This window comes from Anoplopoma fimbria, chromosome 1, assembly GCF_027596085.1.
Source record: "Anoplopoma fimbria isolate UVic2021 breed Golden Eagle Sablefish chromosome 1, Afim_UVic_2022, whole genome shotgun sequence".
Classification (NCBI taxonomy): Eukaryota; Metazoa; Chordata; class Actinopteri; order Perciformes; family Anoplopomatidae; genus Anoplopoma; species Anoplopoma fimbria.
Genome location: NC_072449.1, coordinates 4800105 through 4822300, shown reverse-complemented (window position 1 = coordinate 4822300; position 22196 = coordinate 4800105). Strand labels below are relative to the sequence as shown.

The following is a 22196-nucleotide window of genomic DNA, read 5'->3' as shown; positions in this document are numbered from 1 at the left end:
GATGGATGGATGGATGGATGGATGGATGGATGGATGGATGGATAGATAGATAGATAGATAGATAGATAGATAGATAGATAGATAGATAGATAGATAGATAGATAGATAGATAGATAGATAGATAGATAGATAGATAGATAGCTGACAAACAAGGCATTTCAACCTCCACTCGAGATTCTTCTTCTTCGTCTCTCTGTCTCTCTCTCTCTCTCTCTCTCCCTCTCTCTCTCTCTCTCTACTCTCTCTCTCTCTTTCTGGGGTCCCTAGGATTACTTTCTGTCAGCGGTGTGACAGCTGTGTACATCTGGTTGTGTTGGGGCCTCTTACAGCTCAATCCACACGTCGTTTGGTCGGTGTCTGGGCCTCCGGACTCGCTGCCACTGCTCACCTCATTACCGACCGAGCCACACCTCCATCTGTCCGCCTAATATCTAAATCCTACTGCAGATTAGTAGGGGGAGTCGGAGGGAGGAGGGAGGAGGGAGGCTGGGGGAAACAATATCCTAGAGGAAGGCTTTGTGCGTGGCACATGAGGTTTTATTAATGATCTCTAGGGTGGTGTGGTGGCGGCTGCTTTTTGGGGGGTTTGTGGGTAGTGGTGGCGTGTTGGGATCCTGCGACTACTACTGTACTATGTGCATGTGTGCTGGGGGAGATGGAGAGAGAGAGAGCCAGACAGAACCACAGAGCGGTGGCGTCATGTGATCTCATCTTCCCTCTGTGATGATCTGAAATGTGAAAAAGAATTCTGAAGTTTCTGTTCTTTATAAAGTTAGTGAACTGCTTAGGAATCTTCCTTTACATGCTTGTCTTCATGCACGTTTGTTTGTCCTAAAAGAAGTGAATAAATATAATGATATATATTAAATACTTTAATATATTATATATGTATTCATATTATATAATGGATTGGACTGACATACAGGGATGTCTGTCTATTTAAAGCCTGATATATCTTATTATCTTTTTAACCTTAAGTCTTGTCACATGATCAAATAGAGACTTAATAATGGACAACAGCAACATACATTTACCCAGAAACCATCATTGCATATATAGATTTGTATATGACAAAAATTACCAAAGAAAATAAGAGAGTATTAATTAAATTGATATATATATATATATTTTTTTTATTAGTTATCTTAAACATTTGATTTTGTTATAGTTTGCTACTGACTATTTTATCAAAGAAATGAAAACCCTGACCTTTTTGACGGGTTTATGTAGAAAATGGCACCACCTTATATTTAGAGAGTTTTACTTCAAACACAGCCGTGGTTCTGAGCTGCTGATCTGTCCGTAGGCCTCCTCGTGCAGCCGCCCCGTCTATACGTGCGTGGCACATTGTTATGCAGAAACCATTAAAAAACACATCAGTCAGCCACTCTGCATCAGTACCATGAACACACACACACACACACACACACACACACACACACACACACACACACACACACACACACACACACACACACACACACACACACACACACACTGTAGAGTCTTCTCACACACACCGTCCTACTACCACAGTCACAAGGGAACCACATACACACTTCTGAAAACAGTATCCAACTAATGAACTGTTTTCTCTTGGTGAGTGATGTTTGCTAAAAACTACATTGCCCAGCTGTTAAAGGAAATTATTTAGCTTTTTTTTTTAAAGTAACCTATATATTTTAAACCCACTTTATTTACTTTCTCTCAATGGGAAAAAAAAGGTACAGACAGTTTATGAAAGTCAGACAGTACTGTTGGTTGTTGGTTTAAGTCTTTTCATTGGACTTGTTTACAACAATATATTGCATATTGTATTGTTTAATAATTGGCAATATTCTCTAATAAAATATAAAATATTGCCTGAATTATCGTTTAACTACTAATTACATACCAGTCAATGCAATGCCACATTAATATCACTTTTACGTCACTCAAGATTTCGGTTGCTAGAGGTGATTCAGTCATCATCTGATAGCTTTTACCACTAACAAGTATTTAATTCCAGCAGAAAAGGGTATTTAACTTGTATTTATACTGCATTTTCACAAGAGGACAATAATAATAGTTCACAAAACAAATCACCATAAGTTCCTCTCAGTATTACTAATAACAGAATCACGTCCTTCTACTTGATTCTAACCCAGTATATTTTCTTTTATATTTGGTAAATCTAAACAAGAAAATACAAATTGAATTCCACTATTTCTGGACATTAAAGTAAGGGGATAATGTATTTTTTAATGCTTAAGCCAGGCAGAATAAATAAATATAATTAATATTAGATAATGAATCTACAGTTATTAGTACAGAGGGAGATGTGAGCCCACTGCTGGCTCGTTGTAATAACAGCAACACAATCTAAACCAAACACTTCCTGTGAGGGTCACTCGTCCTCAGCTTTTCCTCATATTTTGACAGCAGGTCTTGCTGATGGACATCACTTTGTTTTCAGTCAATGGTCGACTCATTACTCACTCAAACTTTGAGAGTATAAATGACCCCAAAGCTGCTAAAGGTCTGCAATATTTCTGCTGTTCAGGGGATTGTTTGGAAGCGAGACGATGACATTTTTATCTGTTTATGTTGTCAAACTTTGTGTCAGTTTTTAAGCAGAACCAGGGCAAACAAACACCTCAGAGATGCACAAATGTAGTCAACATAATACTAATAATAATAATGTATCTTATGTGCAAATATAAAAAACGGTGTGTTTGTGTCTGTATGCATGTCTGCATCATTTTTCATGAAAAAATATTTTTCTTAAATCTAATAATCAATAAAAAAAATACATTAATGTACATTATCCAAATACAATTTGCATTTATTGACTCTCCTATTAAATAAGTTTAAGTTAAGTTTAAGGTTCTTTTGGCACGATTTTAAAAAGTACACAAACATAACAGAGATTAAATAATGTCACAGTCTAGGAAGATGCAGAAAACCCTCTGGGTTTGAAGCCTCCACCTATATGATAATAACATTCCACAATATTATAGAGAACACAACATTAATATACATAATATATGACATTGTAATATTGAAGACAACGTTTTTTTAATGATTATACCTTAAAAGGAGACAAAGCAAACAATAACATTTAGAATAAGTTTGATTGCAGCACTGTTCTTATAACACAACATAAATCATCTACAGATCACTATAATCATTTTGGTTAAACTAATAAATCCCTTTATTTAAGTGTTATTTGAGTGTTTAACTTCTTAGCATGGCTCTTATCGTCCAGACGGATTTTACAACCATATCAGCCGATTCAAGAACACCCTGTAACGACAAGTTAGGAATGCGTGTAGGCTACACAGAGCTGAATCTCAGAGGGGATAGACAAAAGAAACTGTGAGACTCTGATGTAAACACACAATATGTATAAATTATTTTTTCAAAAAGGCTTTACTGGTGATCTTCTTTTGCAGGGCTTGTAGTTTCTTTTGTATATGGTAACATAGCACCACCTGGTGATGAAAATAGCACACCAAAATATGTTATGTTACTGTGATTTAATTGGAAGTAAGATAAAGAGATAAAGATAAGATAAAGAGGTTTTTATTGTCATTATAGTGATACAACGAAATTTCGTTTGGTAGCCCTCAGCCAGCCAGCAACAACAAACACAATAACAACAATATACAGATAAAAATACACAAAAGGAATGAAAGTAAGTTACAAATACCAAGGAATTACAGTGAAATCAGCCAAAACAGACAAATATTTAAACTAATTCATTGCATCAGTGATTTAATATATCAGTGTATTAACATTATTATTGCCTTTTAATGTAACATACAGTACCAGTCAAAAGTTTGGACACACCTTCTCATTCAACTACTTTGAAGAATGTAAAATATTAAACATATTCTGGTTTGTTGAGCATTTGTTTGTTTACCACATAATTCCATATGTGTTCCTTCATAGTTTGGATGTCTTCAATATTAATCTACAATGTAGAAAAAAATAATAAATAAAGAAAAACCATTGAATGAGAAGGTGTGTCCAAACTTTTGACTGTTACTGTATATACATAAGAATAATCCTAAAAAAGTCCACTTTTACAGTTTCACTTAATTTCTATCACTACAAATATAGATATAGATAAAGATAGGTATATATAGATAGATAGATAGATAGATAGATAGATAGATAGATAGATAGATAGATAGATAGATAGATAGATAGATAGATTATATCTATAGATAGATAGATATATTATATAACATTTCTTTCTACAATCAACACTTGAAATGATGAAGGCACTTTATTTTTCAATCTACTGCATAAAAAAATGTTTTCTTATGTTATTAAAAGACTTTGATTCTAAATAAATAATACAAATGAAAACCACAATGCTTTTGCTTCTAGATAGATTCTAGAAACATAAACAAATGAAATGTCTAAGGCCTACACCCCCGAGAACACACTACATATCCCATCAGCCCCTGTTCCTGCTGGACTGGAAGGTCAAAGGTCACAACAAAGATGGCGGCGCTCAGTGCGGCACGGTGCTTACTGCGGACCTGCTCCAGGGTGAAAAACGTCCAAAAGAGCAAGCAAACGTCGGGGAGATGCGGCGTCAGGACGCTGTGTAGCGGGACACAGGATACTGGTGTGTTTTAATGCAATAAATATTATTATAAATGCTTTATTTTCTCTTCTGTAACGCTGACCTTGTAGCATGTGTGCCAGACTCGCTTAACAAACATTTCCTTCCTTATTTACCGAGATATTCAACCTCTAGGACAGGTTTAAATGAGTTTATCAAATGATTGTAGTCTTGACATGAATTCGGCTTTATGAAAGTGAATTAAATAATAACAGATTTTGTATTATTAGAGGATGAAGTGGTGGCTGGCTGCAGGGTTAGTATAATAATAATAATAATAATAATAATAATAATAACTTTATTTATATAGCGCCTTTTTAAAAACAAGGTTTATAAAGTGCTTCAACAGACAAGCCAGCAAAACAGTGCAATAGAAGAAACATTAAGAACAATGGTTAGGATCAAACTGAACTAAGAAACAAAAGGAAATAACAAGTGACAATCAAATAAACTAATAAAATAAATAAATAGGTAAAATATAGTAAACAAATATAAGATGAAATACTAAGACCAAATTAAAATGAAACAATAAAGCGACGACATCATATAAAAGCCATTCTGTAAAAATGTGTTTTAAGAAGTGAGAAGTGATGGTGCTGTACACTGAGGAGGATGGCAGAAACAGATCATAATGATGATGAATGTTGGGTTTCTATCACCAGAGACGTTGCATAGTGTATACATTGCATTTCGTATTGGAAAAGGCAGCTGTGTTAGTCTCCAAAAGTCTTCATAAATAAGTTGTAGATACAGCTTATGTTGTTATGAAGGTCCCTCACTTTACACTAAAATATGGCAAAATTTGTTAGAAGTCTGATCTGTAGTTTGTGCAATTGATTAACTTGTATACCTTTTTTTTTCTTCTTTTTTTTCTCCAGCCCTCTCAGACAATGCAAAGCCCCAGTTCACAGATCCAGCTGTGCAGGACGTCCTCACCAGGATAACCGGCCTGGACCTGCAGAAAGTGTTCCGACCCGTTAAAGAGGAGCTGAAGCCGCCCTCCTATAAACTCATGACTGATGAGCAACTGGAGCAGGTGCCCCCTTTTTTTAAATAAACCATAATCACACTCATCTCTCAATCAGGCTCTCAGCAGTCACAGTAACACCTGTTTCATCCAATCCTTTTGTGTTTGCAGGCGGTGGAGTTAGCCACGGAGCAGGCTAAGAAGTTGCTGCAGATGCCCCCCGTCCTGCCGGAGAGGAAGCCCATCAACGACGTGCTGTCTGAGGACAAAATCCTGGACGGCATGGACACCGCCAAATACGTCTTCACGGACATCACCTACAACATCCCACACAGGGTACCACCATTGTGTTAAATGATGATCTTCGTTAATGGACTCTGGACTAGGACATTGCTCAAATGTATCCTTACATACACACATTTTTCCCCCCACAGGAGAGGTTCATTGTTGTACGGGAACCCAGCGGGACCCTTAGGAAGGCGACATGGGAGGAGAGAGACCGGAATGTTCAGGTCTACTTCCCCAAGGAAGGACGCAAACTCACAGCGCCGCTCATCTTCAAGGAGGAGAACCTCAAGGTAGGAAATGCAAAGTGTTGTGATAATTAGGCTATTTTTATCCCTGACTGCTGCTTGCTCAAGTTCACACTAAGCAGATCTGAGATGTGTTTCTTTGGTGACATAAAGACAAGGATCCAACCTTCTAGTTTCCCCCTTCCCCCTGCTGTTGCAGCCCATATGGCCTGCTCGGTAAATGTCTTTAAATAGTGCTAATCGTGTGCACCTGTTTAGGTTTGCATACACGTTTATTGTTGTTTCTGATGAGTGGTTCAAGATGTGAATAGCAAACTAAACTATTAGCTTTGCATTAATCTTCTGCCTGTTATGTTGGGCACTTTCTTATTCTGATTTATATGCTGTAATTTGGAACATTTACATTATTTCCTTTTTAAATTTTGCATTTAAAGCCAGCGTCGGCCCATAATCAGTCTTCAGGCTCTGGACACTCTGGGCACTATCCTGGCTAAATTGTTAGTTATGCTGAGAAATGTGTGAAGCAACTACATTTCAATGCTGTGTCCCACTACCACACAACATAATATTTTTATACAGTATATACTAATTGTCATAGTATACTGTTTTTGCAGGTAGTTTAAGAGAAATATGCACTTTACCATTTTGCACCAGCAGGAAATGATAAGATAGATAGTGCACCAAAAACTCCGGAATGGTGGCACTGCCAGTTAAACAAAGATAAAGCAAACTTGTTTTCTGAAAATGAAAATCCTCTAGATCTGCTGTTGTTCCAGATCTTTCTTACTACCACTTTTAATTAATTTAACAGGCCTTTTTCACAGCATGTATTTCCACTTGCCATAGGAGGAAAAGCACATTCAAATAACATTAATGATGTCTCTATTCTGATCAAAATGTTCCAGGAAGGCATGCAAACTACCCTGACTGTATCGTCTGACTGTAACTGTGCTTTTCCTACTGTGACATGTACAAATGTCTGCTGCATAAAAAAATGCCTGCTTTTTGTAGCAGCTCCTGCATTTCCTTTGTGCATTGCATTGTGGGACAAAGTGTTCATCAAAAACCAAGTGCATTTGTTTGCAAACTGACTTTTGTGAGTTTTCCACTGTGAACACACAGCAGAGTCTGTGCTTGTAGTACTGAATTATTTGACATCACCCTCCTCAACAAAACTATTGAACCAGTGTATAATGTGTGTATAAAGTACAAGGGTCAGATACTGGGTGTACCATCATGTTTTTAATTATATATTCAGTACGAGTCGCGTTGAGGCTGCACAAGCACGGCAGACAAACATTTTGTTTAGAGATATACACACTCTAGTATTCCTGTTTCTAGTAGTCCGTCTAGCATATTTAGGTTTCTCTGCACTGTGATAAGAGCTATTACAGGATTCTGAAACCAGTCACGTGAGCTCTGTGCACACCAGTACAGTCCTGAGAAGAGGGCTAATCAGGCAGAGCGAGTGAGGGTGTAGTGAGCGTCTAGAGGCTTTAATTCTCAAAATGTTCTCTTCTCTGTTAGATGGTGTTTTCCCAGGACCGCCATGAGGATGTGCTGGACCTGTGTCTGGTCCAATTTGAACCCGACTCCTCAGACTACATCAGGGTGAGATGACATTGATTTTTTTCCCCCTGTTATTCTGACCTGCACTGGAATCCTTATACCCTATATAGCTCGTTACACCATGAAATTACCACAGTCGGCGCTCTATTTTCTTTGGCTCACTCGATACGGAGCGTAAAAATGGAAGTTCATGGATTTCATGTAAGGAGCATTGTGCCGAGTATGTAGAACGTCCAGTGGGTTTAGGATCACATCCACTCTGTGTGGCCCCTTGTGTCTAGGTTCATGCAGCCACCTATGAGGACCTGGACAAGCACGGCAAATATGAGCTGCTGAGCTCCACCAGACACTTTGGAGGCATGGCCTGGTACCTGCTCAACGCTCGCAGGGTGGACGGGCTTTTAGTGGACTTACTGAAGAGACAGCTGTGAGTTTGTGTGTGTGTGACGAATGCATGCATGCATGCTTAATAAAGGTATGACCTAAGCCCTTAATGTGTATTTAAATATCCATGTCTGTGTCTCCAGGCTCCAGGATGCGGTGAGCCTTGTGTCTCTGTTCCACATGGTCTACCCTCAAAGCGAGTCGGCCCAGGAAGCTTCCAGCCAGCAGGCCACCGGCGTCGACCTGCTGAAGGTGAGAGCAGCTCAACCTCGACTGGACATCTCTGCTGACGTGGCTCCGTTTTTACACTTCTACTCACTTTGCTATGTGTATATTTTTCTATTGCCATTCGATCCAGAATTGGTCCAGCTCACATAAATTGCGTCCCCCAGGTAATGGGGAGTAAATCAGGAGTCAAGTGTAGCTCTTTTGAGAGGTCAAGCGAAGGCCGTCTCTTCTAAAGTTTCCTACGTGAGAGGGTTTGGGTTTGTCTCCAGCGTGGGAACTGCGGGGCCAAACCCAGGACCCATCAGGTCTTATTAGTGCTCACAGCCCCCCCGGGCCTAGAAGCAGTGAGGAGGAGGGGGGCATTGAGAATGACAGCCATTTAATGTGAAAGGTTAGCAGCAGGAGACACGCTTGTGTATTTCTGTTATCACACAAGGCCTCTCCTTTTAGTCACGCTTGATCTCGGAGCACATAACTGTTTTTTTTTTTTTTTTATTAGTCCGGCACGAAAATAATTAATTTCTTTTTTGCAAAGCCTTCTTACAGCGACCTTTCTCCCCCTTGTCCTCTGCAGATCTATGCCCAGAAGGAGTCCCAGAAGTCGGGCTACATCGAGCTGGCCCTGCAGGCGTACGAGCAGCTGGCTGCCAAGAGCTCTGCTGAGTGACCGGACTGCTCCTAAATAGAAATATACAAATTTATCCAAAATGAGGAACGGTACCCATAACCAGAGGAATGGCGTCCCATGTGTAAAATATGACGCCATTCACTCTTTGGGTTGTCTAATATGAATGTGCTCCTTGACTTATAGGAAAGCTTTTCACTTCATGTCCATCGACTTCATGAATCAGCTTTCAAAGTTCTTGTAAGATGCATAAAGTTAGTCATTGTCACCTCTGAGTCACACCTGATACGTTGAGTCTAATGATGTACATACTAAAATAAAGATCTTTGTACTTGTAACGTGTTGTTGGAGTGAAATAACTTCCTGGATAACATGAAAGACTTTATTGGTTGGTTCAAATATGGCTACACAGTACCATCCATCCTTTAAAAGTAGGGAAAAAAACCTCTTTAACAAACACATGTAAGGCACTTATAACAGAAACACACAAGGTCATCTGCCGTATACATTTATACAAGATTTGAGAAGTTAACATGCACCAAACTATCACAACAAAGAGGTAATTAAGACACTGAATGTAACCGAATGTGGGGGATTTGTCCAAATTACAGGCTTGTGCAACATTTTTTGAATGCATAATATTTATAAAAATCATGACACAGGCAGCCTCATACCAGCAGGAATGTCAGAAAAAATAAAACTGATAAATTTTAACTTTAGAAAAAATCTTTATTCAAACTGGCAAAGGCTTCGGTAACACCCTGATCAACAGCGGCGTCACACTGTTTGGAGGTATGAAGAGGTACTGAGAGTCACTTTTCATGCTGGTGAACATCGTAGTCAGCTGGTAAAGCATACAGCACCATGACATTCCACTCCTAAAATCTGGATTTATACTGTAAACTGGCACTCAAATTAGTGAAACTGTCATGGTGTTTTGCAGTGTTTAAATAGCAAATCTCGTAGTGTAAAAAAGAAAAAGGTCCCCAACAACAGCATATTACAACTGGCTGCAATATATATTATCCAATTCCCAAACACACATCTTGTTTTTTCTTATCCCTATTAAAGTTACACTTTAATTACAAAGATACACTTCCCCATGGTTAAATCAAGGCTATGGCTTCATTTCTGCCTTCTTGTAGGTGTATTGAACATTTTAGTCCTACAGCCAATAAAGAGAACGCTTGTTTATTAAACTTAAAAAGGCATTTTAGTCTGATTACAGCTCATCATCGTCTTAGGAAACCCTTGGAGTTCTTTGGTCACTGAGAAATAAAACAGCAGTGGCGTGTGAAAGATTCCTTTTTCTTATTCACTCAAGAAATCCTCATCCAGGTTGACATCTGTGGTGTCGATGTCTTCCAGGTCAAAATTGTCCAGATCCAGATCATCCAGGATCTACAGGTAGGAAAGAAACGAGGGTGGGAAACAAGAAGTTCATGGTTCCATACATTATAGATTTTATTCCATAGTCGTGCCGATATTTTTGCCATAGGATTAAAAGACGACATTCACCTCATCATTCATCTCGTCCTCTGCAGGATCCTCGGCTCCTTCAGGGCCCGCCTCCTTCTCCGCTACGTCCCTATCTTTAGTGGATAAAACCTCTGGCTCCGCCTTTAGAGCCGCTGCAGGCTCCAGGTGGTCCTCAGTCTTTACCGGGAGTGTTGTGGTCTGGTCCTCTTGTTCTGGTTCCTGAGCCAGGACCGGCTTCAATGCTGGCATTGTGTCTTGGAGTGGGTCTAGCAGTGGATCAAGAGCCAGATCTGGGAACGTTTGGCTTTGAACAGGCACATCTAGAAGTGGACTGTCCGTGCTTTCAAAGGAGATGAGCTCCTCCACTGCTACAGGTGACGCTGCTGTTTCTGAGACAAGTTCCTCAGTGACACCAGTCTCCTCTGCTGGTGCTTCTGAGGAGAAGATACCCGTTTCCAGTTCTTCATAAACGGGCATTTCCCCAGTCGCTATAGATTCTGTATCAACTATCAGACCAGTGCTAACGAGGACACTCTCTGTTGCTATGGTTTCACCCTGTGTTTCTTCTGTTGCCTCCATTAGATGTGTTTCAGATTCACAGGCAGCAGGTTCGGTCGCTGGAGGAATTTCCTCAACATCCGTCTCGACTGATGATCGGACATCTTCCGCGGGACTGGATCGTACCACGTCGTCCTCTACAGAGATTAAAGCCTCCTCTGGTTCAGCGATGGCGTCCTCCTCTGAAGACACGGACTCTGCTTTCTCTGGTTCATCATACTCCTCTGTTACAGTGACAGGCAGAGGGGATGCTGCTGATGGGATGGATTTTTCTTGTGTCGCTGTAACGGGTTCAATGATCTCCTGTTTTAGAAGAATGGGTTCCGTCACTGCTGCAGCCATGACGGTTTCATTTATGCTCTTCACCTGAGACAAGCAGACATACAAATTCTGTTTAAAAGGATATTTTCACATTTAAAAAAGAAAAATACCAATACATGAATGTAAAAATTGTTAAAAAATGTGAACCTATTCTTCAAAAAAACACTCTGTATTGGGTTCAGATATTTTTTCAGCAATTATTTTTATTTTTGGTCACAGGTTTAGTTAAAGGAGTGACATCTTTGTATAACATGATGTAGAGGAGCAGGTCCAGGTCCTCACCTCTGGATCTGTGAGCTCTCCTTTGGACTCAAAACCTGCAGATTCCTCCAGAACATTACGGTCCTCATTCGGCTGCAGAAAATAGAGAGACACATCTCAAACACGATGCTTAAAGTATGAACAGTTAATTCAGATGAAAATATCTATTGATAGGACAAAAAACTGGAACATTTTTACAACTTCTACAGCAATAAACAAAGTGCATCTTTTAGAACAGAGTCACTCCTCGATCTATTACAGCACAGTTCCTCTGACTTCCACTGACCGTGATGAGTGGGTACTCTGCAGCAGGCCTGACCCTGACATGAGTCTCCTTCAGGTACTCCTCAGCCAGCAGGGCTTGCTGGAGGCCCGGGAACAGGTTGCTGTACTGAGACGGGTCAGCCAGAGCATCTGCCGCCTTCTGGTTGACCTTGGACAGACTCGCCTTCCACAGCTTCACCACCCTGGAAGAGAGGAAAGCGTATACAGGTCACCAATGATGCAATATGGAAATATACACACACATAGATACAGACATACGATTATAAATACACTGTGCAATACAATAATTATTCTGTCTGTATATATAATATTTTAGTTATTGTGGATTTTTTACTTTTTTTTTAACTTATTTGTAATATTCTTTATTGTGTTATACTTGTTTTGATCTATTATTTTGTTTTTTTACTATGTCTCTTCTCTGCTGCTGTAATCCTGCAAATTTCCCCGCTGCATTAATAAAGGATTATCTTATTTTATACAGAGATATATATATATATATATATATATATATATATAAACCTTTTAGTATTTGCATCCACAGATATTGATTTGGACTTAGTAAATGTGTTGTCCTTTGGGAAACAAAAAAAGGTATTATTACAAATTACAGGCAAACTGGTTTCTGCAGGTCATGTATGAATATAAGATTAATGCACACAGACACAGCTAGGATACTGGTGTACAACACTCAGTGGAATCAATAGAAACAACTTTACCTTGACACATGGCTGGGCAGATATGTTCTTGCCAGAAAGGCAGCCTCTGGCAACCGATTTGTTTCGATGAGAAGGTCCAGACATTTGTCCAATCTGGGCAAATACAGGAAAGTGGTCATGTGTAAAAAAATAAAATAAAATAAATGTAACAAGTTGACTGTAATCTGGATTCAAAGGCAGCTCCCTCTCCCCTCCTTCCACTCACCTTCCCTGCAGGAAGTAGGTGAGGAAGGCCACGTTGGTCTTCCCGTCCCTCTCTGCCCCCTCGGCCAGCTTGCCCACCATGCTGGCGTTGCCCGAGGCGGTGGCCAACAGCAGTAATCCCCCATAATCCTGAGCCTGGTGCAGGCACTCCTGAGCCAGGCTGAACTGGCACTTTGTAGTAGCGAGCTCCGCCAGCTGCTTCCATTTGTGCTCCGACTGGAGTCCCCGGCATGCCAAGGTGCCAAAGAGACAGGAGAGAGGATTATCACAGGAGGAGAGGCATGAACCTCCACAACAACACACGGTTAAGTAGTCACTAAGTCTGGGGGGGCTGGGCTGTGACTCACCCTGAAAGACTTATATAGATAAACTGATTCGTTATACTGTATCCTGCATATTACATAGCTACTTATTAAAGAAAACCATTCAAAACACAACAAAAATCTGATTGTGTGCAGTCTTTAGGGGTCCGCAACATGGTCCACATCTTTGGTCCAGACTAAAATATCATTAAAATACATTTATTGACTGAATGGAGATTTTAAACGACCATTCATGGTCCCCAGAGAATGAATCCTGCCACCCTGAAACGCAACTATTCGTCTTTCGCTTACATGAGGCTGACTTAACTGGTTTTGAGTGAAATGTCTAATCAGTTATTTATAAAAAAACAAATGGTTCAAACATTCATCATCCCCTGAGGATGAATAGACCCCTTTCCACAGCAGCCATTCTGACATGTTTTTGCAGAGTAAACACAGGTTGTATGAATACCATTAGTTATGGCCATTGTTCCATTTAGGTGGGCCAGGACTCTGGTGTTGTGCATGCTGGCACACTGGAATGACTGACACAGCAAACAGAACAGGATCATATTGAATTGGATCAGTTACGCCTGTGTTTACCCTGTTATGACATGACAACTGTGAAAAGGGGGAGTTAGAACACTGATAATCATCGGACTGTTCATCTCGCACCATTTCAATATTTTCGTTGCTTTGGTTTGTAACTCAACTACCTATGTTCGCACAAATATTAAAAATGACAAAATAAAACCAACAATATGCATACTACATACTGCTGACTTCACTATTCTCCCACAATGAAATGCAAAAATGAAATGGAAGAGCTGCTCTCAGAAAAAAATAGTGGGCGGTGTTGAAACAACTTGGAAAACAAATAAGTATAAAACCGTAGGAGAAAGATTTGACGTCTCTACCTGAAATTGAAATGCAGGAGCTTTCTAAAGTCGCAGTTTGATTGACAACCACATCATGGAACATCATTTCTTGTTGGTATAAAAATGGTAAGGATATTTTTGTATACTAACTGCTGAAACAGTATACTATACTAAATGTATAGAGTAAGTATGCATTATGGATGTAGGACAGCCTCCGTGTCGTTCCCTCGTGTAATCGTGTTCTGACCTCTGCCTCCGAGGCCAGTTCGTGCGCCATCTTGAGCTCCCCCAGCTGCAGGGCCAGTTCAAACCTGTGCTCCGGGTCGGTGGACACGGCCAGGGCCTGCTGTCTGAAGCCCTGCACAACACGAGAAAACACAATCAGCAGTTATGTAATATATCCTGTTTCTGTATATATTCTGCTCTGTCCCACAGCGGCCGACAGTGGAAGATTAAATATGTGAAACTATGTGAATGTGAACACACAAGAGTTCTGCCCAGAGGTTTTGTACTCCATCTGGCTGCCTGATGTTCTGTAAATGATGCATTCCATAACCACATCTCATACATTTATAAGCAGCTGCACGAACGCTGGTGGACAAACGGACCTGTTTCTCCAGAAAGTTTGCCACCCTGGTCCTCTGCTCCTTGGGGATTGTGGGTAGGACCTTGTCGGCCGTGCTGAAGTCCCTCCTCATGACGGCCGTCTGGTACTCCAGCACCGACAGCAGCAGCAGGTAGCTGATGACGTTCAGCTCTTTGTCTCCGAGGTAGAGACGGTCGTCCTTGGGGATGTAGCCCAGCAGATACATGGTCCTACACGAGAGGAAGACACGTTCTAAGTCACTTCTTTGAGATTTTTTTTTTAAATGGTATTTCCTAATTTACTGGATAGAAAACGGATAGTAGCATAGTACAGCAATTTTTGTGTGCTGATATCGGTACATCTTTGTAAATGTACATGTATACACACGTGCATTGTACCTGTCCAGGTGAGCGATGGTGATGATCTCTCCTCCGACATAGTAGTTCAGTCTGTTCAGAGAGCTGGTGTAGATGAAGCAGTCTCCCACCCAAACCCCCGTCTTCACCACCTCTGGGACCTCACCCAGCACCTGGTTTCGGCAGGAATAAAACAAAAAATAAAACATACATTCCTCAGCAGACTATCTGCAATCCTCCAGAAGCTTTTAAGTCTTTTTTTTTCTATGTTAGGACAAATTCCATCATGTTTTTGCACTCTGCATGTTTGTTAAGGAAATGTTCTTTTCTCTGACCTCGAAGGCGCCCTCGATCCCATCCTCCGTTATCTCTTCCTTGGACTCCTGGGCCGCCGCCACTCTCTCTGGTAGGTAGCGCAGCACAAAGAAGGACTCGTCTGTTCCGATGCACACCAGTTCCCCAGAGTCGGACCAGAAGATCTAAAGACGGGAGGACCAGAGGTTATAATAAGGCCGACAGACGGACTGCTGGAGACGTTCGGTAGGAGCCAGAACGGTTTGACCCACGTGTTTGGGCTGGATCTCGATGCGGCGGATCAGTTCAGAACTCTCCCAGTCGTAGAAGGCCAGGCCGCTGTTCGACCTCACGCCCAGTAAGAAGCCACCAAAGACACCTGTGGGGCAGCAGGACACCGAGCATTAGACACACACACCTAATATTGTATCCACACACACACACACACACACGTCCAATGATGAAAATAGGATTTAAAGCTCACCTTCAGCCCCGAAGTCAGGTTTAAAAGTCTTCTTCTCTTTGAAGTTCTTGAATATTTTGATCATACTGCTGCCCTCCCTTACGGCATATCTATTAAAACAATGTACACACTTTGTTATAACCTGCCTGCCCACATGGGAGAGTTAAATATTCTCATTATGTATATTTTACAGTTCTTACTAGTTGAAGGAATAGTTTTGAGATTTTGGAAAATATACTAAATAAAAAATAGTGAATAACAAATATTCACTTAATATAAAGCGGAAGCAAAGAGGCTGTTAGCTTAGCCTAGCTTAGCATAATGTAAAGGCTGGAAGCAAGGGGGAAACAGCTAGACTGTCTCTGCCCAAAATAAATCATTATGCTAAGCTAAGCTAATCCTCGCTGCCTCTGAATGGTGCCAGTATTCTCATCTAACTCAAGTTGAATTTCCTAATAATGTTGATCTATTCCTTTAAGGACTCACTGAGAGGAGTCGTGGGCCCAGACGAACTCCTGAGCCGAGCCGAAGCTCTTGTTCCTCAGGGCCATGGCGGTGTAGATGATGTACTCCCCGTCTCCACACACCACCACGAATCTGCAAACACACAAACACGCATCTGGATGGAACTTTATATTTTCAATTTAGGATGATACACCCCAAAATAATCAGGTAGGCACCACCTTTCTTTTTTTATTATTCATTTTTCTAACATGTGACCTTGGACACAAACAACCAGCACAGTCCAGACTCTTAAATGTGTTGTTCCTCCAAATTATATATAAAAAAAAATTGAACCTCTTTTTAAAAAGATCAAACCAGGACTGACATACATATCAACTGTCCATAATTTGCTCTATGATGCTCATAACTATTTGAGCTGTCAAATAAAAGCCTTTGCACACGATGAATAAAGTTCCATGTGAAGAAGATGAATGCAACCCTGCCAGAGGAGATGTCATGAATGAGAAACCGGAATATTTATGTGGCGGGAAAATCATTACTAGACTGGAAAAGATTTTGTGTGATTGAACTTTACCTTTCGACATCAAACATTGCTATTTTAATTTTAAATTATTCACATCACATCTGGTTTTAAGCATTAACTCAGATAAATGTGGTAGTATGATATGAATATGAACATCGTTATAGTTTCAATTTGTACAGTCTCAAATTTAAATTGCCAAAATATAACAAATACTAAACGTGACGCATCAACCAGCACATTTTGGTGATGGGGGGAAAAAAGGAAATCCATCCCCAGCGGCCCGGCGTCTCACCTCCCGTTGGGGCTGTGTTGTATCGTCTGGGGGAAGATCTCACAGCTGCCCATGTCCTTGACGCCCAGCGGCAGCCGCTCTCCGTCCTTGACCTCGGTCTCTCCCATGGCCTTCAGGTTGGCCTGCTGCACCTCGGAGTGGCGAGCCCACATGATCTTCCCACTGGAGTCCATGGACATGGCCGGCTCCTCCCGACCCAGCTGAGACGGAGAGAGGGAGAGGAAGCGTCAAAATGAGCAGCGACATTTTAATATTACGGGTCAAGAAATATTCCTTCAGCTCCCACAATGCAATCTGTGTGTTTATATGACTGCCCACGGCTGCTATTGAGGATAGAGAGGTCGTGTCCTCTTTTTTTCTCTGGGGGTTTAATAACCAGAGGTGTTGTTTAGGGTTTAAAATTGAATTTTCTGTTTTTAGAAGAGATTATTGATATTATTTCATAAGTTGGGGTTTCCAGCTGCTGTCTCCAGGGCCCCGTTTACAAAAAAGAGGCAAGGGCCCCATTGATTGGCGCTCGTTCAGAAGCTGAAGAATGGAATTTGGAAAAACTGTTCTCACTAAATGACGACTGTTCTGGTAGCCAAGACCATGACCCTTGACCTTTATATCTGATAGAATTGGGCATTTGTTATTTCAGTCCTCTACCTGAGGAATTATGGAAAACAGTGCAGTTGTGCTAAAGTGGAGACACTACAGGCAAAAACATTGGTTTTTATGCACTGGTCTTTTTGGGGTTTTTCTTTGCTTTCATAACATGGTTTCTTTCAGACTAGAGGAAAGAAAACATCCAACATGTACATTTAGGTGTTTATTTTACTGCTCTGTCTATTTGCTTCTGTAGATTTCTCCTTAATTCAGATAAATGTTGCATTATAGAATGCCTCATTTTAATATTAAAACATAAAAATGTGTACAAACGTGTATTTCTAAATATTTTATACTGAATGTAAGTAAAATCAACTGGGGAGGTTTCTTGGATATATCTACTATTTAAATGTTTTACCCTATTCACCTGGGGTGTCTCCCCTTAAGATGAACTAAATGAAAATGTCAAACTTTCTAGGAGCTTTCTGGGAGAGTTTACCTTGATGATGATGCTGCCTTCATCATAGCCCAAAGCCACGCTGTTGGAGCCGTGCTGGCCGCATATACACCACACCCTCTCCATGCCGTAGTTGAGTGTGTTCTCCAGCCGGTAGGTGTTGGAGTGCCACACTCGAACGGTGCCTGAGGAAAACGACAAAGGGGTCACATTGAGCCGAGGTGCTGTGGTGATTTCGGGGGGGTCAATGGATCAGCTGGGTTTGTGGCCTACCGTCCTCGGAGCCCGTGAGGATGATCGGCAGCTCCGGATGGAAACAGACGCAGGTCACATTCTGGGCGTGACCCTCCAGAGTCTGAACACAGGTTTTATTCTGGTGGATAGAAACACAGAGAATATGAGCTCATCACATGACGTCAATTACATTTTTATTTTTTTATATGCACATGCTATCTGATACACTGAACTTTTATTGCACATATTAAATGCATCACTTTTATTTTACTATACATTTAGTTTTCAAAATACAAAAGGATGAACCCCTAGAAATTTTGTATTTTTGATACAAAGCATTGCAGAAATGCATATTGCTTTCTCTACGTATATCATTATTCCCACTTCTCCTGCTGGTCTTACGTATTATGGGATGTGATTACAATGTGAGGTTGGCTGGAAGACAATTACAGCTTGTTTATGGAATAAATGACTTAATCTGGAAGAGAGCTGTCTGACAGAAAGATGTTTGTTTTAAATGAACAGTTTGTAAATCTGAGGAATAAAAGTGGGTTAATTCAATATGCCGACAGAATGGTATAGAAAATTGGTTTGTTATTTTTTTTTTTTATTATAGTCCTTTACACTAGAAACTGTGCAATACTTTTTGAGAAAGATGATGCACAAAGATTGAGTTGGTTATTTTAAATATGAAACATTTAAATGAGACAGTAACTTGAAGAAAAGCCATTTATCAGAATAAACTAAAGGCTTGATGCAGTTTATTTGGAATATTTTCACATAAATATGTTATTTGAAAGCATGTAAAAGTACTTATGATCCAGTAACTGATGTTGCTGTTATTTTATGAGTGTTTGTAAAAAAGCAGTGGACATGACACAAATAGTAACAAATGAACTAAACAGGAATAATAAAATGACTGTTACACTGCTACAGAATACAGAGCAAAAGAAAAGTGTATGCTGCACCTGGTAATCCCAGATCTTGACCAGGCGGTCGTCAGCTCCTGAGATGAGGTAGGGTTTGTCCCCCCCGCTGTAGTAATCGATGCAGTTCACCCCCTTTTCATGGCCCTCCAGAGTGAAGTTGGGAGTCCTGGAGCCCAGCTGCCACACCTGCAGAACAGGCAGAGTAGGAAAAAAAAATAGTCAAGATGATTTAAAACCTCACAGAAGTGGTGTTAGCTCATTTCCCATGAGCCCCGTCACCTCTGGCTGTTAAAGAAAATGTCAACGACCGTCACTTTTACCTTCATTTAAACCGGAAGAACAGCAGCCACCTTCTTCTGTTTGTGCCCTAAAGCAATCTGCTCCTGTGTGTGCTCTTACAAGCATTTGCGTGTGTGCGTGTGCGTGTGTGTGTGTGTGTGTGTGTGTGTGTGTGTGTACCTTAATGGTTCTGTCCAGAGAGGCACTGGCAAACTGGTTGTTGTCTTTGGGGTTGATGACAATCTGCATGACGTAGTGAGTGTGTCCCTCAAACACTTGACTGCACGACCACTTTCTCTCCCAGTCCCACAGCTTGATCAGCATGTCGTCTGAAAACACACACACACACACACACACACACACACACACACACACACACACACACACACACACACACACACACACACACACACACACACACACACACACACACACACACACAAACAAACACAAAATAAATGTTACACTTTTGTAGTTACAGCTAAGAAAACTGGTGTATGTGTGTGTGTATGTAGTTATTTATGTAGTTCTTTGTTGGTACCGCTGCTGGTGAGGATGTAGGGCTGTGAAGGGTGGACGACGATGCAGCGGATGTAGTCAGAGTGAGCCTCGAACATGTGAACTCGCTCCAGAGTGTTGTAATTGAACACACGGATCTGCATGTCATCCTGGGGGACAAGACAGAGAGATTGGAGAGTGCATTTGGTGCTAAAAAATAAATAAATAAATCAAAAACACTGATGGATCTGGAGAAAAAAAGGGTTATTTTTTTTTTTTTTTGTAAAAACACTGATGGATCTGGAGAAAAAAAGGGTTATTTTTAACCCAACAAGCTCAGGTTTGACCTTAAGACTGTCACAAATGCATTGCATGACATGTGCATAGCATCCAAAACTGCAAAGCATACATATATGGTTTCATAAACTATCATAAACAAACAGTGACACGTCAGTTTAAAAAGGAGCTAGAGTGGATTATAACAGTTAGCAAACCAAACCGTATTTCAGTACAAGACAAGTTACATCAGAGTCACTTGTCTTGGGTTTGATCAGATAGCTTTCCACTCATTGGTACTGGGTGAGATAAGCCAGTATTGTGTCTGTTCTATATTGACCCAAATAGGGTTTATTTTGACCCAGTGTGTAAGGATAAATAAATGCAAATATCTTTGTAAATAAACATTTTAAAAAAACATTTTCCCTTGTAAAAATGAGTCTTTATTCTAGGAGGAATAATAAAGCAGAACTGAATTGACGTGATACTGAAAATAGATGAATATATACATGATATGCTCATTGTAAATGACATTAATTGTAACTGTAACTCATTAATGCTCCAGCGGAGTCACTATACTTACTGCTCCGGCGATGACCCAGTGTTTCCTGGCGACAAACTTGGCCACTCTGACAGGAAGGTCGCACAGCTCGAAGGTTTTCACCATCATCTAAACACACACACACACACACACACACACACACACACACACACACACACACACACACACACACACACACACAGGAGTCAGACCACATTAACGTTAAAATACAGACTAAAGATGAAGTGATCGTGTGTGTGTGTGAAGGAGTGACTCTCTGAGTGATTAGGTGAGTGATCAAAAGGAATGATTGAGTGAATGACTGATAGTGAACCTGTGTCTCGTGGTTCCAGACCACCACGGTGCCGCTGTAGAGGCTCGCCACCATCCAGGGCTCGGTGGGGTGCAGATCCGCACTCTTCACCCGGTCCGACCGGGCGGTCAGCTTCCGCTTGATGTCCAGACGCAGAGGCTGTAATATGAAAACAAGAGGATAAATAGAAAGAATGTGGATTTAACAAAAGAAAGAAAGAATCTGAATCAGTCTAATCAGGTCATGGTGGATGTTCTTTGCCAGATGGTTGTTAAAAACACTCAATAAGGAGCCTGTACTTTGAATATTATAGTCCATATGGCATGTTTTGTATTCTAGATGCTTTTAATTCAGTGGCTTCCATCTTTTAAAGTGGACACATTTTAAATTGTGTTGCATTTCAGGTTTTGGGGACAGCAGTGGAGGGGGGTGTGTGCCTGTTGATACTACCCATTCCACATTTCACATGCATGACTGCTTCATGGCCAAAGGGTCATGTCATGTCTAATCATGTCATTGAAAATGAAACAACCTTTATGATTTGGTTTTGTTTTTATTCTGATGAATGCATGATTAAAAAACAAACAAAAAAACAGTTTTCTGGTTCTGCTGCTGCTGTTTCATGCAGGTTATTACTCATTCTGTGTGTTTTGAATGGAGTTTATGGGGTTAGTTATTGAACGCAACACGGTTCCTCTTGCTGCAGACGACAGAACCACACACACACACACACACACACACACACACACACACACACACACACACACACACACACACACACACACACTCATGATAAAGTAGTGTTCTTGTTTTTTCTCCTACCATGATTCCAGGTCAGTGAGTCTCTGCGGTGCTGTTCAGTAAAATGACCGGCCTCCCTGTAGCCCACGTCGGGCTTCTACTGCGGAAACTCAGTGGGGAAAGTTTAGTGACCAAGAGAGAGAGAATAAACACGTGGCAGGTCCGGTATTCAGTTTCACAATAAACTACACAGCTGTGGCAAATGCAACAAATGACATAACACTACATGGAGAAACTATATCAAAGGTTTTAATCTAATAGGATAAATATAATTAATCAAGTAATCAAGTAAAAACCTGTGCGATAGAAATACACTGTGAAATACAATAGTTATAATAGTTTATGTCTGTGTATATAATATTATATTTCAGTT

General features: G+C 40.7%; 2 protein-coding genes across 2 annotated transcripts; one reads left to right on the top strand and one right to left on the bottom strand.

Annotated features, from left to right (window-relative positions):
• The first annotated feature begins 4456 nt into the window (after window positions 1-4456).
• mrps22 (mitochondrial ribosomal protein S22) lies at window positions 4457-9261 on the top strand. The gene is made up of 8 exons (XM_054597277.1): window positions 4457-4621; window positions 5497-5654; window positions 5757-5921; window positions 6020-6163; window positions 7646-7729; window positions 7969-8114; window positions 8215-8323; window positions 8874-9261. Exons 1-8 carry the CDS (start codon window positions 4495-4497, stop codon window positions 8964-8966), a joined length of 1026 nt encoding a protein of 341 aa, XP_054453252.1. The 5' UTR covers window positions 4457-4494; the 3' UTR covers window positions 8967-9261.
• Window positions 9262-9300: 39 nt separating this feature from the next.
• LOC129089867 (coatomer subunit beta'-like) lies at window positions 9301-21967 on the bottom strand. Its single transcript, XM_054597264.1, has 22 exons — window positions 21845-21967; window positions 21044-21181; window positions 20752-20838; window positions 19936-20062; window positions 19575-19723; window positions 19155-19301; window positions 18226-18325; window positions 17995-18137; window positions 16908-17107; window positions 16114-16224; window positions 15649-15737; window positions 15437-15543; window positions 15206-15349; window positions 14913-15043; window positions 14537-14744; window positions 14176-14286; window positions 12750-12964; window positions 12545-12637; window positions 11830-12010; window positions 11565-11636; window positions 10443-11327; window positions 9301-10325 (listed from the first exon to the last, which is right to left on the bottom strand). Exons 1-22 carry the CDS (start codon window positions 21845-21847, stop codon window positions 10236-10238), a joined length of 3531 nt encoding a protein of 1176 aa, XP_054453239.1. The 5' UTR covers window positions 21848-21967; the 3' UTR covers window positions 9301-10235.
• Window positions 21968-22196: the final 229 nt, after the last annotated feature.

Excerpts from the sequence above, each read along its gene's own strand:
- mrps22 (XM_054597277.1), top strand. The coding sequence starts at position 4,495 with ATGGCGGCGCTCAGTGCGGCACGGTGCTTACTGCGGACCTGCTCCAGG. Across the intron at positions 7,730-7,968 it reads ACTCCTCAGACTACATCAGG|GTTCATGCAGCCACCTATGA; the intron begins GTGAGATGACAT and ends CCTTGTGTCTAG. Across the intron at positions 8,324-8,873 it reads CCGGCGTCGACCTGCTGAAG|ATCTATGCCCAGAAGGAGTC; the intron begins GTGAGAGCAGCT and ends TGTCCTCTGCAG.
- LOC129089867 (XM_054597264.1), bottom strand. Across the intron at positions 19,302-19,574 it reads CTCTGGACAGAACCATTAAG|GTGTGGCAGCTGGGCTCCAG; the intron begins GTACACACACAC and ends CCTGTTCTGCAG. Across the intron at positions 18,326-19,154 it reads TCAAGATCTGGGATTACCAG|AATAAAACCTGTGTTCAGAC; the intron begins GTGCAGCATACA and ends TCTATCCACCAG.